The following is a 13429-nucleotide window of genomic DNA, read 5'->3' on the forward strand; positions in this document are numbered from 1 at the left end:
TATCTTTTTAATAGATTTGAATTATATATTTGTGTTTTACAAAAGTATAATTTTTTTCTCTCTTTTGCATTAACCAAGAAAAAAATGCCACAGCCAAGACAGTTGTTACAAGAAAGAGAAATAAGAATTATTGTAGTAGGCGTTTGGTGGGCAGGTTGGGGTAATGCGTGTATTCATTCATTCATTATTTCAAAGGTAAGATGGTTAAATTCAGGATTGTGTAGGTAGCAAATTCACTCTCAGATTTATTGTTTCTGTTCCCACAGCTGTTCTTGGTTACACAGGGGACACCTAGGTGCAAGATCCTGTTTCTAACAGAGGCTTGCCTCTAGGAGAACCCCTATACCATCTGGAAGAACTGTAGTAAGACCAGCTGTAAAACTGAGAGTGGTTCACCACTATCCTAGTAACAGATGCATTAGTCACCCTTTTAAACTTATATTCCCCTTCAAGTTCATATGCATCTGACATTTACTTAGTTTATTACTCACTCATACTTTGACTATTTCAATTATTTTAATAGACAGAAGGAATTGAAGGATGGATCAGATATATTGGTTTTGGAGCTTCAAAAGAAAGCAAATGAACTAGGTATGTTGTTCCAAAAATGTTGAAACTTAAAGAAATCATTGCACTGTTAGTTCTAGTACATTAATATCCATATGTTGCAACAACAACAACAGCAATAGCAACAAATGGTGGACCACCTCTATGCATATTGTGATCCTGATGAGATATGTACTAGGATTTTTTCTCAAATGACATCATTGTCATTTAGGAAAATTGATGCTGTCTTTATTTGGTTTATAACAGAGACAGATTTAATGTAGTAAAGTTAATATTTGTGTTTTTAAAACTCCAGATGTACAATTGAAACTGGTATATCAAGTTGCTTTAAAGGTGATTTAATAGTGGGAATTGCTTTTACTGCTACTTCATTACAATTACAATTACAATTACTTCATTACAATCCTGGTGTCCAAGTAATTATACCTTTCTCTTTGATAAACGAGTAGAACTTTTTACGAATACCTTTTAAAATGTAATATGAATAATTTATATATGTATTTGTGTGTATGGATGCATGTATTTAAATTGACTAAAGAGTTAAGTACCAATCCCATTAACTATTTAAGAGTTGCATAAACCTCAACAAATTACAAAAGTGATGACAAAAAGCAAAAAATACTATCTTTTAAAAACATGCAATGTTACATTATTTTATATTGTGTATATTTGTATTCATTGCAGAAGTGGTGGTCAACCTGAAAAATATTAAAGAAAAACAAGTTGAAGAAATGGCAACAGCACTAGTAAGATATAACTTTCCATTTCAGAGTAAATCTCACTGATCTGAATAGATTTCAGCATAGGGTTACTGTATTACAGGCAAGACTGTAAGCAGGAGGTGGGGTGGGGAGTGGTTACAAGTTTACCCCCCCAAATTCAGGTTAAAAATGTTACTCATGCATTTTAACTGGTTAACCAAATCCCCATGCTAAGACTATCAGAAGCAAAAATTAGAGTTCCTTCCAAACTGCAAACACTATCTCATTCTCAACCAATTTCTGATCCTTTATTCACACTATCATTACCTACCTTTCTGCCAATTTATATTGCAATAGCGACAATAGTCAACATAGTGGAAGCGACCAATTTTGATGTTGTGGATATTTAAAGAACATTTTTGACATGAAGATGATACAATCCACCGAAAATGACATCAGAACCAGACTCCCCAGGTTAAACTTCATCAGAAAAACTTAAGTTTAAATATATTGTAATTTACAATGTTTCTAGATATATAATAATAATAATAATAATAATAATAATAATAATAATAATAATAATAATAACTTTATTTTTATACCCCGCCCCATCTCCCCGAAGGGACTCGGGGCGGCTTACATGGGGCCTTGCCCGATAAAACAATCAAATATCAAAACACAGCAATAAAACAGTTATCCAATAAAAACATCAATTACAGTAAAAACAATCGTTAAAATCAACATAAAACATACAATATTAACACTGGAGACTAATTCATAGAACCCAGGCAACGTGCAACATGTGCCGAAATGGGCCGAAATGGGGAAGGTAATTTCACAGTTAAAATGGACAAAGTGCAATATAGCATTGGCAACACCTCAAGAATGGGGCTATTATAAAATGGGCAGATCGATCAGTCCGACACCAGATTAAGTATCAAAGGCCTTTTGAAAGAACCAGGTTTTTAAGCTCTTACGGAAGGAGAGGAGGGTAGGGGCCTGCTTGATCTCTCTAGGGAGCGAGTTCCAAAGCCGGGGGGCCACGACGGAGAAGGCCCTCTCTCTCGTCCCCACCAACCGCGACTGCGAGGGTGGTGGGAGCGAGAGAAGGGCCTCCCCCGACGAGCGAAGAGAACGTGCGGGTTCGTAGGGGGAGATGCGGTCTCTAAGGTAGGTGGGTCCCAAACCGTTTAGGGCTTTGTAGGTGATAACCTGCACCTTGAATTGGGCCCGGAAAGTAAATGGCAGCCAGTGAAGCTCCTTAAACAGAGGCGTATATAACAGCTATGATAATTTGTGCTTCCTTTAAAAGTTTATACTTTAATTTATCTCAAACTATCAAGTAGTTTTTTTAATAACTAGTTACCAGATTATAGGTATTTTATGTAGTTTTTAAAACGCTAATAATATGTGTGGGTCATAGATCTTGATTTTTAGATATTCCAATTTAAAGTGAAAATACTTGTATAAGGGATCTTTCAAAATGCAGTATCTCTGATTCTAATCAACATTTTTGGTGAAATTTGAACACAATTATAGATTTTATTATGCAGTTTCATTTGTATTTTACCCCATAAACTTATCTTTAATAGTTTTTGAAATATTATTTAAAAAACACCTGAAAGTAGTCATGTCACTGCTCTCTTGCTCTTCCTCCTTTCAGTGCTCTTTCTTACGCCTGCCTTCTCCCCCCCCCCCCCCCAACTGTGGTATAAAAGGAAGCCATGGAAACAGCTTTGGGTCATTCCAAACACAGATGTCTTACTGTGCAATTGTCTGTCAGCTTGAGTTACTGTTCTGAGACTTAAAGCCCTGTTAGTTGCTGTTAAGTGTTTTCTTTCATCCACCTGACTCCAGAAGATGCCTAAATATTTTTGAGTTCACAGGAAAAAAGAAAAAGCCAAATAGCTTCTTGAAGACCAAGAAGGCAGCAGGTTGAGAATCATTGCAGCAGCTGGTTCTGTTGAAGACCCCAGAACATGCACACCTGGATTGCAGGTGGAACCTGAAGTGTCTACCACTGGTTTCATCTAATCCAAACTGTGGAACAGGAACAAAGACAAGAAGCTATGCCATTGTTAGACATTGGACTTTATATGAGTAAGACAGTTTCTGATGACCACGTGAAAGCTCAATTAGTGCAAAATCCACAGACTCTATTGCCATGTGGATAAGAAGAGGCATCTAAGTTTTCAACCCAAAGGAAATAAGAAGAAAACTGAAGAAAATAGAAAAAAACTTATATCAGTGGTGGCAACTATTTGTTGCACCACTAGACTGCGTAGGCACCTCAAAACCACACTGGAGCCCCAGAATATAAGCAATCAAGCTGCTTATTGAAGATTATATGCAAAGAATAGCAAATCAAAGTTCAAAGTCAGTAAAATGGGGTTGAATCCACAAGAACAAAGTACTTGAAAATCTTGAAGCAAGAGTCTATAAAAGTCACCCACAGAACATAGTCAGAATGTGTCCCCCGCTACGACCCACCTCGAAGTATAAGATCGTCAGGTGAGGCCCTGTTCGCGATTCCATCAGCCTCACAGGTGCGGCTGGCGGGGACAAGAGACAGGGCCTTTTCAGTAGTGGCTCCCCACCTATGGAACGCCCTCCCCAGTGAAGTCAGGCAGGCTCCCTCCCTTCTATCTTTCCGTAGAAAAGTTAAAACTTGGTTGTAGGGCCAGGCTTTCGAATAACCATTAGCAGCACTAATTACTATTATGTACGCTGGAATTCAATTGACAGACCCAGTCTTTTAGACTCAAACTTGCCCATCTGTATTTTATAAGTATTTTTATGAATGTCTGAAGTAATTTAATAACTTTTTAGTTGACTTACAATGTATTGTACAATTTATATATGTGTTTTATTGTAAGCCGCCCTGAGTCCCCTATTGGGTAAGAAGGGCGGGATATAAATATTGTAATAAATAAATAACTAAATAAACCGGATATCAAAGTCCCAAGAAATGTATCACGAATAATCCGAACAAGATATCAAGGATTAACCCAAGGCATGAGTCAAGCTGGAGACACAGGAAAAAAACTGGAATACAGGAACAAAACTCCAAGTTTAGTCCAAGGTACAGATTCAATGCTGGAACACAAGGCAAAGGTCTTTCCTGGAACAGAAATCCAAACTGCAAAATTACTGGAACATTCAACTGGATACACAGGAACAAGAACGAGTCTGGAACTCAAATCAAGATCCAAAGCTGCAGGAATTCACAGGAACACAAAGCAGAGATCTCCCTCTCTTTGATAAACAAAGTTGCCACCTCTGACTCTGTCAGAAAAAGCAGCCCTTCTTAAGGGAAATTCAAGGTCCCTTCCCGTGAGAAGTCTGCTCATTATTTCGTTTCAATACGTAGCTAACACTTACTCCTTCTAACATACTCCATTCCTTTCCTCTGCTAAGGTATCACCTTCCTTCTGTTAAGCTCATTAGCCCTATCTGCCTTATCACTTCCAGAATTCAAACTAGAATGTCCATCTGGCACCAGGAGATCCGACCTTGACTGCTTTGAGGAATGCGGTTCAAGCTGCTTACTTGCAACGATTATGTCTCTGGTCCCAGAATCCACTGGGACAAACTCTGGCTGCACTTCTGACGAGGCAGGTGCAGGGACAATCACAGACTGAACCTCAGGCTCACCTGACAGCTCAAATGGAGGCTGGGCCACAACACTATTGTCCTTTGTGGCTAACAAGAACTGGCTTTAAGGGGGAGCAATGATTCAGAACCTATTGCCTGTTAAGAACTTTTGAACAAATATGGTAATTTCAGGGGCCCTGTTGAGATCTCGTGGTAGATCAGGAGACACTAACTTGAACAGTAATCTCAAAACTGCAGCTATGAATGCCCAGTATACTAGTCCTCAAATACAAAAGGAACTAATTTGTGGTGACAAAATAGTCCAAAATATGTTGAGTGATGCAGTACATCACAGTGTTTCTCTGTTTTGGCAGATGAAACTTTGGATGTGAGTTACTCAGACAATTATCACTCTCGTTAGGTTTGTTGATGTTGAAGCTGAAGGAATAAGAGAAGACGTAGCTTTGTAAAAATAAGTGATATGACAGATGGAGGACTTGCAGACATTATTTTGAAAACACTGGAAAATTGGGCTGAACTTGCAACAAGGTTATGATGGAGCTGCTAATATTAGTGATGCACAGGGAGTTATATCGCAGAAGTATCCAATGGCTGTTTATATCCATTGCAGTGCTCGCTCACTAAATCTAGCCCTAGCAAAGACTTGCAACATTCCACCTGTCAGAAACTGTCAAGGAACAATACCATGTGTGCAGTTTCTTCAGAACACCATCTATGAAAATGGAACTGTTGAAGAAAAATATAAAAGACTGTTTCCCTGAGCAAACAAACTCTTGCCGCTTTGTGAAACTCATTGGGTTAAGCAACATTATGTAGTTTTACGTTTTGTTGAACTGTACAGTGTGGTGGTGAGAACACTTGAGAGTCCTTTATACAACACTCAGAGTCCTCTATACAACAGTGAGATTGCTTCCTAAGCTGGACATGTTCTTTTAGCTGTTCAGAATGCTGAATGTGTAGTAACTATACATATCCTAAGAAAGTGTCTGTCATAATCCCTTCAGTTTAGCAAAACAATGCAGCCTGCATTCTGTAGCCTGCAACATGTCGACAGTCTCTTAGAAGAAGTCAAGAGAGATGCACACAGAATCTGTGAAATAATTTCAGGAGATCTTTGACACAGCAAGATCAGTGGTGGAGTCGTGGGTGGAGAAGTTAGGATTCCTCATACCTTGTAAAAGCAACATTCAGGCAACTTCACCAACATCAATGGAATATTATGGGCTAATAATCCAATTTCTGGACTTTTTCTGCAGTCAGCTTTAAGAAATGTTTACAAGGCACAGGGAAGTAGTTCAGGAACCGCAATTAATTGTGGCCATTTAAAATCCAACTTGAACAAGTGCACAGAACTTTACAATGAATGCCTTCAAGATCCTGACAAACTGATGGAAGAGTTTGACCTGTGGTGTAGAAAATGAAAAAAAGACTGCAGAAAAAAACATAAAATGCACTGGAAGCATATCTTGTCTGTGATAGACAGTCCCCCCCCTCCCCCCGAAAATAAAAAACAAATGAAAAGGTGATTTTCAACTCTTAAACGTTTGAAAACATACATAAGAAGCACAACAGGGCAGTTAAGACTGACTGGACTTGCACTCTTGAGTATCCACTGAAGTGTATCAATGGAGCTTGATTTCTGTCAAAGTATATTGGTATTCTTTTGTATCCACTAAATTACCAGTTAAGAGTCGTTTTTATTTATTTTACTTGAAATTTAGTAGATAAATTGAAATTTGATTTAATAAAATACAGAATGAGTCATAGAATTTAAATTATTTTATGTTATGGACCCACTCTTCATGATTTGCTTAAAAAACCACCCACCTACGTCCCCAATTTTTTTTGGCTACGGGCCTGTTACAGAGGTAAACAAAGTGTAGTCCTCGAGGTGTGCTCAAATATAAGCCTAGCCAATGGTGAGTAATACCTGAGGGTGCCATTTGGCAATATCTGGAGGATTACACGTTGCCCACATCTGCTGTACTAGCCTCATGTTGCATTGCAGTCAAAATTTTTATTTCTCCCATAGTAATCTGTAATTCTACAAATTAATAAATTCATTTTTCCATTGATTTTAAATACAGTTAATACATTTTTATACGGTTGTGTTTATCTTTATACTTTAGGAAAGTTCAAATGAAGTTCAAAAAGATTTGAAGCATGAATTAGAAAGTACACAGTCCAAACTTAATCTTTTAATGAAGGAAATGGAAAGCAGAAATTCTCGTGACTCTACAGTGCAGGTTAGATGGTTCTGTTTTCTACCTTCATTTGAAACACAGATGCAAGCACTTACAGTATAGTCAAGGATGCTTCAGATGAATCTTTTGCTTTGCAATCTCAGCCTATCATTCTTGAAAGAGGTCCAGATGATGTTAGAGAAAATATACATACTAAGAGGAAAAAAGAAATACCAGTACTTATACAATAACTTTCAATTGTGGCCAGTAGGAACTGTCTGGAAGCATTTTAGGTGTTTCACAAGATGCTAAGGAGAAATGTATGTACTTTTTAGAAATTATCTTGGGATAGTACTACAAGATTTTTGTTGCTTCTGATTGATCTCACACTGTTATTGAACATCTTCCAAACTTTACAATGTATACAGTGAGCACTTTAAAAATTACATGATGTAATTCAAACCCTGTTTTACACATAAAATGTATATTTTATGCAAAGCTGTGTTAATTCTTTCATGATTCTCCATCGTGATCCCTGTGAAATTGCACATACGATATTTCCTGCACCTATGCAGTCAGTATCAGAATCTTCTAGAGCTCTAGGATTTTGGTGAGAGCCTGGCCCACTCTCCCCATAGTACATAACCAGTGGGGAAGGGGGGGGGGACTACTGCCTCAGTTCCTTTAGTCTGCCGCTATCATAGCAGCTAGCGAATCTTGTTCTTTATTAGTTAGGACAGCTCTTTCACTATCTTTGGATTTGACTCAGACTGATTTTGGATTGCTGATTTCTCTTTTTTTGAAATAATTTTTATTAATTATTTGGCACAGTCTAATATACAATCAGAAAATATACATTCAAAAGTAATGAAACGTGTCTAGATCTGTATTCAAATAACAACTTGCACAAAATAAATATAACATTCTTTGCTGTTTACTCTAATTCAAAACATTTTCAAAGCAAAATCCACCAGCTACTTCTCCCCCCTCCCTATCATATACAGAAATCCTAGTTTAAAAAAAAAGAGAGAGACTCTTTGCAAGGCAGGGAATATATCTTCAGGATCAAGAGAATTTCAGAGTATGTCTAAACACATCATGACATCACATTAGTAAAAAAAAAACCATAAGAATGACAACAGGCAATAAAATATTTTCTGTGTTTTGAGCTTTGTGACTGTTTTGCATCCACCAGTATGGATAGCTATAAAAACGCAATTTGCATAAATTGAAAGATGTTTAAAGTCATAATTGAATGTTTTATTAACATTATTCCAACATATTTAACCTTTTCGGGAATCACTTATTTTTAATTTTGTAACCTTCCAGCTTTTCCAAATAGCATTACATATTTCTTTTTCTTTAAATTTTTTTTCTTTTTCCTCTTCTATTTTTTCCCCTTCTCCCCCCTCCCTTCCCTTCCTTTCCTTGACAACTGCACATAATACCTTTTCTGAACACAAACTTAACGTTCACATCTCAAGAGTTCTGCCATAATACATATACTAGAGAAAATAAAGTCACATCAAATAGTTCCTAAGGATTCTTCATCATGACATTCTTAAGAAAGGAGTTAAACAATGTGATTAAAATTTAGCTTTTATAATGTTTAAACTTGAAACCCCCACATTGAAATAGTCTTTCCTTCTAAGAACCTTTTGAATGGCTCCCAGTGATTTCTCCATCATTGAATCGGATTGGACCATTGACCTACATTTTTGTCTGATCTCCCGTGAGGCCTGTTTAGTGAATATGGCTTCTTCTTACGTGTTGTCTGTGAAATACGCACATATGGGTTTCAACTGCGCCTGCGCAAGACTTCGGAACATTCTAGAGCTTGAGAAAGCAGTAAAATGGCGGCAGCCCCGCCCCTTTTCCCCATACACAATATAAGCCCGAAAGCGGGGCTATGCCTCAGTTCTTCTTTTCCACCAAGAAAGCAGGACTGAAGGAACTTCTGTAGCTTGATCTTTTTCTCTCACAACGATTACCTCAATACTTGACCTAACGGACTGGCTTGACTACGATTTTGCTTACCCCTTAACTTACCTTCACTCGGATCTCCATTGATCTCAGGCCAGTTATGTCCACTTCTTTCTTCAAGAAGTGTGGGGCTTGTGGGGGCAAACTCCCCGATTCGGATGGGCATTCAATGTGTCTCCTCTGCTTGGGGGAGACCCATAATCCCCAGATCTGCCCGATCTGTCAAGGCTTCACTCCCCAGGCACGGAGGAATAGGGATGCCCGTTTAAAGGCAACCCTGTACGAGCAAGCCTTAGCCCCGGAGGAGAGGCGACTGGAAAAACGGCCCGCCTCAGAGCCGCCATCTTTGCCATCGGGCACTCAAATTGGCGATTCCTCCCCTGAGGGAGAAATAATAGCGGATGCTGCTCTGCAGCAGGAAGAAGTGCCCAGGAAGAAAATGAAGCCTGCTAAGCCTCACAAGGAGGCTAGGGCGAAAGACGGCCATCAAAAGCTTAAGAAGGGGAGGCAACTCTCTGGCGTTATGCCCCAGAGCCCTCCAGGCTGCTTGTCTGCAGAAGGGAATATCCCTCGGGATCGAGCTGCTTCACCTCCACCCCCTTCACAGGAGGCGCCGCTGCAGCTCTCTCCTGCTGAACCCTTGCAGGAGCCAAGGAATGAGGGGGAGGCCATCGCTCCCGAGTGCCCAGCGCGCGCTTCGGGCCCGGGATCGAGCACAGCCTCACCCCCTCGCCTTCGCCACAGCCCTTGACGTCGAGCCCCACCGTCATCTCCTGGGGCACAAAGCGTCCGTACTGAGAGGCGTGGCCGTAGCTCTGCCAGGGATGGGAGGCGCCGAGGCCGTTCTCCATCTGTAGCCTCATGTAGCTCTGGCTCTGGAAGCCCATCTAGAGTGTCATGTTTCTCTCGGTCTCCAGGCGGAGGATCCCGGTATCGTTATCCAGATTATTTTTACCCTTACCCTCCCCCTCCCCCCTTCCCAGGCTACGGGGGTTACTTCCATTCACCTTATGATTTTTACCGGGATCATGGGGAAAGGGCCTCTTTGATTTCAAGGCACTCTGTCAGGGCCCACTCTTTAATAGAACAGCCAGCTGCCCCCTCGAGGCAACTGCCTGTTACTGCAGTGCAGGCTTCAATTCAAACGCCTGAACCAGGATCTTCATCTCAAGAACCGGAACCCCAACTGGGTCCCCTAATGGACGCACCCCCACAGGCTCCTCTTGCCCTTGATGAAAGGGACATATTGAAACAACCACCTCAGATCCAGCAGATGAAGCTGGAGGGGCACCTCTTCAGGAAGAGCCTGAGCAAGATCCACAACAGGTGGAGGAGTTCAGAAACTTTTCGGCCTTACTGATTAGGCTTTCAAAAGCTTTGAATTTGCCTACCCCTAAACCAGCAAATGTGGTAGATGACCCTTGTTTCTCATCTTCAGAATAAAGAAACCCTTCCTCTGCACCTCTCCCTACACTCCCTTATCTATTGAAGGTCATTAAAGTTGAGGGCATTGCCCCCTCTCTTGTGCCAGCAACGCCCAGAAGGGCTGAAAATCTCTACAAGATTGACATCACCTCAGCTACATGGCTTGCTAAATTGCCAAAAGCGAACTCTGTAGTAACTGATGCACAACCCAAACCTGTCCAAAAGTCTCAAGCCTCCCCCTCAGATAAGGAAGGAAAGAAACTTGATGCCATGGCAAAGAAATTCTATTCCTCTGCCTGTCTCTTTGCCCGCATAGCCCACTATGGAGTCTATATGAGTGTTTATCAAACCTTTCTTTGGAACAAACTCAGGCCTTTCATCGACTCCCTATCCTCGGGGGACCAGACACTGGCTAAAGCTTTTAAACAAGAAGCCCTGCTTTTGTCGAGCCTACAGAAGGACCTTGCAAAGAATACGGCAGATGCCTCTGGTAAACTTCTTGCAGGAGCCGTTGCCTTAAGGCGTCACGCTTGGCTACGTGCCTCTACTCTATCTCCTTCGGCTCGATCACTGATAGAGGACCCTCCCATGGATGAGACTGGCCTCTTCAACCCGGACACTGACTCGCAATTGGAGCATTCACACAAAATGAAGCAAACAATTAATAAGTACGGCCAGTCTTATCACCCTTATCCATATCAACAACGTCAACGCTGGGGCTTCCAGTCTCAATACTACCGCAGGCATTTTAGCCCTCCTTCCTTTCGTGGAAGACAGCGCCAGCAGCCATCAATGTCTGGAGGTAGGAAGCCTCCGCTACCTCTTAAGGGCCAATATCGCGGGTCCAAGACCACGGATCCCAGGAAGCGTCGTTTTTAGCTCGGCACAAACCTCCCCCTCTCGTTTGAGTCCAAGTTTTGCGGCCACAACTTTCCATGGCCTCCTTGTTTATGACCACCAACCTTCCTTGCCCTTACTGTTTCTTGATAGGCTCTCTCCCTTTTTCGACATTTGGAGTCAGATAACGACTGACTCCTGGGTTCTTGACATTATAGGGAGGAGTTATGCCATCGAGTTTGTTGATGCCCCACTGGTGGGCCGTGTTTGTGCTACACCATCTTCCAACACGTTGTTGGAGGAAGTTTCTTCTCTACTTGTCAAGGGAGCTATTTCGCCCGTACCACCCGGCCAGGCACACCGTTGTTTTTTCTCCCGCTATTTTCTGGTATCCAAGAGAGGTGGCGGGCTTCGGCCCATCCTCGACTTGCGCGCGGTCAACTATTTCATCAAACCGTGCAAGTTTCGAATGGTCACCCTTGCCTCCATTCTTCCCTTTGTTAAGAAGGGGGTGTGGCTGGCCACAGTAGACCTGAGGGATGCTTATTTTCATATATCTATCAGAGAAAGCCACCGTAGGTTTCTTAGCTTTGCAGTTGATGGTTGTTTTTATTCCTTTAATGTGTTGCCCTTTGGCTTTTCTACGGCCCCTAGGGTCTTTACAAAATGCATGGCCCCTGTGGCAGCTTTCCTCCGCCAGGAAGGCATTACCGTTTTTCCCTATATAGACGACTGGCTCCTGGTTGCAGATTCCCGCGTTCAGTTGCAAGCCGACATCAATTATACTTTATCTCTTACAGGCTCTTGGTCTTATAGTAAATCTAGAAAAGTCTCGTTTGGTCCCTACCCAATGTATTACTTTCATCGGCACCATTATAGACTCCAGGAAGCAAAAGGCTTATCTACCCGAAGAACGGTTCAGAAACTTGAGATCTATGATCGGTACCCTGCGTCACAAAGGCCATACATCTGCTTGGACTATCCAGTCCATCTTGGGCCATATGGCCTCTACTACGGCCGTTACCGAATTTGCCCGCCTAAGGTTAAGGCCTCTTCAAAATTGGTTTCTCAGAACCTTCGACCCAAGTCGCCACGTTCAGACCATGGTCTTCTATCCCACTCGCCACGTGATACGGTCCCTCAGATGGTGGACAAGGAGGTACAGTGTTCGCTCCGGTATGCCATTCACTCCACCATCCCCATCGATGGTACTAACAACAGACGCATCTTCCCATGGCTGGGGCGCTCATCTCCAGGGCCTGACGGTTCGGGGCCGTTGGTCAACTCAAGACAAGAGACTTCACATCAATGCCCTAGAGATGATGGCAGTGGAGAAGGCTCTGCACTCCTTCGCTCTCCTGGTTGTCGGCCGGGTTGTCCAAGTAGTAACGGACAACACAACCGTCATGTATTATATAAACAAGCAGGGCGGAACGCACTCCCAAACGTTCCTATTTCTGTCGTTACGGGTCTGGGAGTGGTGTATCCGGAGACACATCGGTCTAGTGGCCATTCACCTCCTGGGGGACCAGAACATTTTGGCAGACGCCCTGAGCAGGACGACGGCGTCCATCCACGAATGGAGACTACACAATAGGGAGTTCAACTTCCTCACCAGGAGGTGGGGGACCCCGGACGTCGATCTCTTCGCCTCGCCGATGAATGCTCACTGCCCGAGGTTCTGTGCGCGGATGCGCCCTCTCACAACCCCGGGTTGTCTCGGAGATGCCTTCCTCTTCACATGGACACCAGGCCTCCTTTACGCCTTCCCACCTCTACCTCTTCTGACCAAAGTGGTGGCCAAAATAATATTGGACAATGCAGATTGTATTCTGGTGGCACCGTGGTGGCCTCGCCAGCTCTGGTTCGCACCTCTCCTCAAAGCGTCGAACGGTGACTACATCCGCCTACGGGGCAGCCCCGACCTCTTTACGATCCAGGACGGTCTTGTCCGACACCCCGAAGTAACCTCCCTTCGCCTGACAGCGTGGAGGATCAGGCCACAGCCCAGCTCTCAGGCGCTGTCCGCCAAATAATTGCGGCGGCACAGAAGGCCTCCACGAAAAAAGCCTATGTGTATAAGTGGGGTCGCTTTAAGGACTTTGTGGCGGCATCGGG

At 42.5% G+C, this 13429-nt stretch overlaps 1 protein-coding gene across 4 annotated transcripts in view; it reads left to right on the forward strand.

Annotated features, from left to right (window-relative positions):
• The window catches only part of sycp1 (synaptonemal complex protein 1), a 106309-nt gene that overhangs the window by 40294 nt on the left and 52586 nt on the right, over window positions 1-13429 (forward strand). For all 4 annotated transcript variants that reach the window (XM_062978684.1, XM_062978686.1, XM_016993358.2 and 1 more), the window contains 3 exons: window positions 524-591; window positions 1252-1313; window positions 7013-7129. In XM_062978684.1, the coding sequence (XP_062834754.1) occupies window positions 524-591; window positions 1252-1313; window positions 7013-7129 (247 nt within the window). The remainder of the gene's footprint in view (window positions 1-523; window positions 592-1251; window positions 1314-7012; window positions 7130-13429) is intronic.

The sequence above is a fragment of the Anolis carolinensis genome, chromosome 4 (genome assembly GCF_035594765.1).
Source record: "Anolis carolinensis isolate JA03-04 chromosome 4, rAnoCar3.1.pri, whole genome shotgun sequence".
Classification (NCBI taxonomy): Eukaryota; Metazoa; Chordata; class Lepidosauria; order Squamata; family Dactyloidae; genus Anolis; species Anolis carolinensis.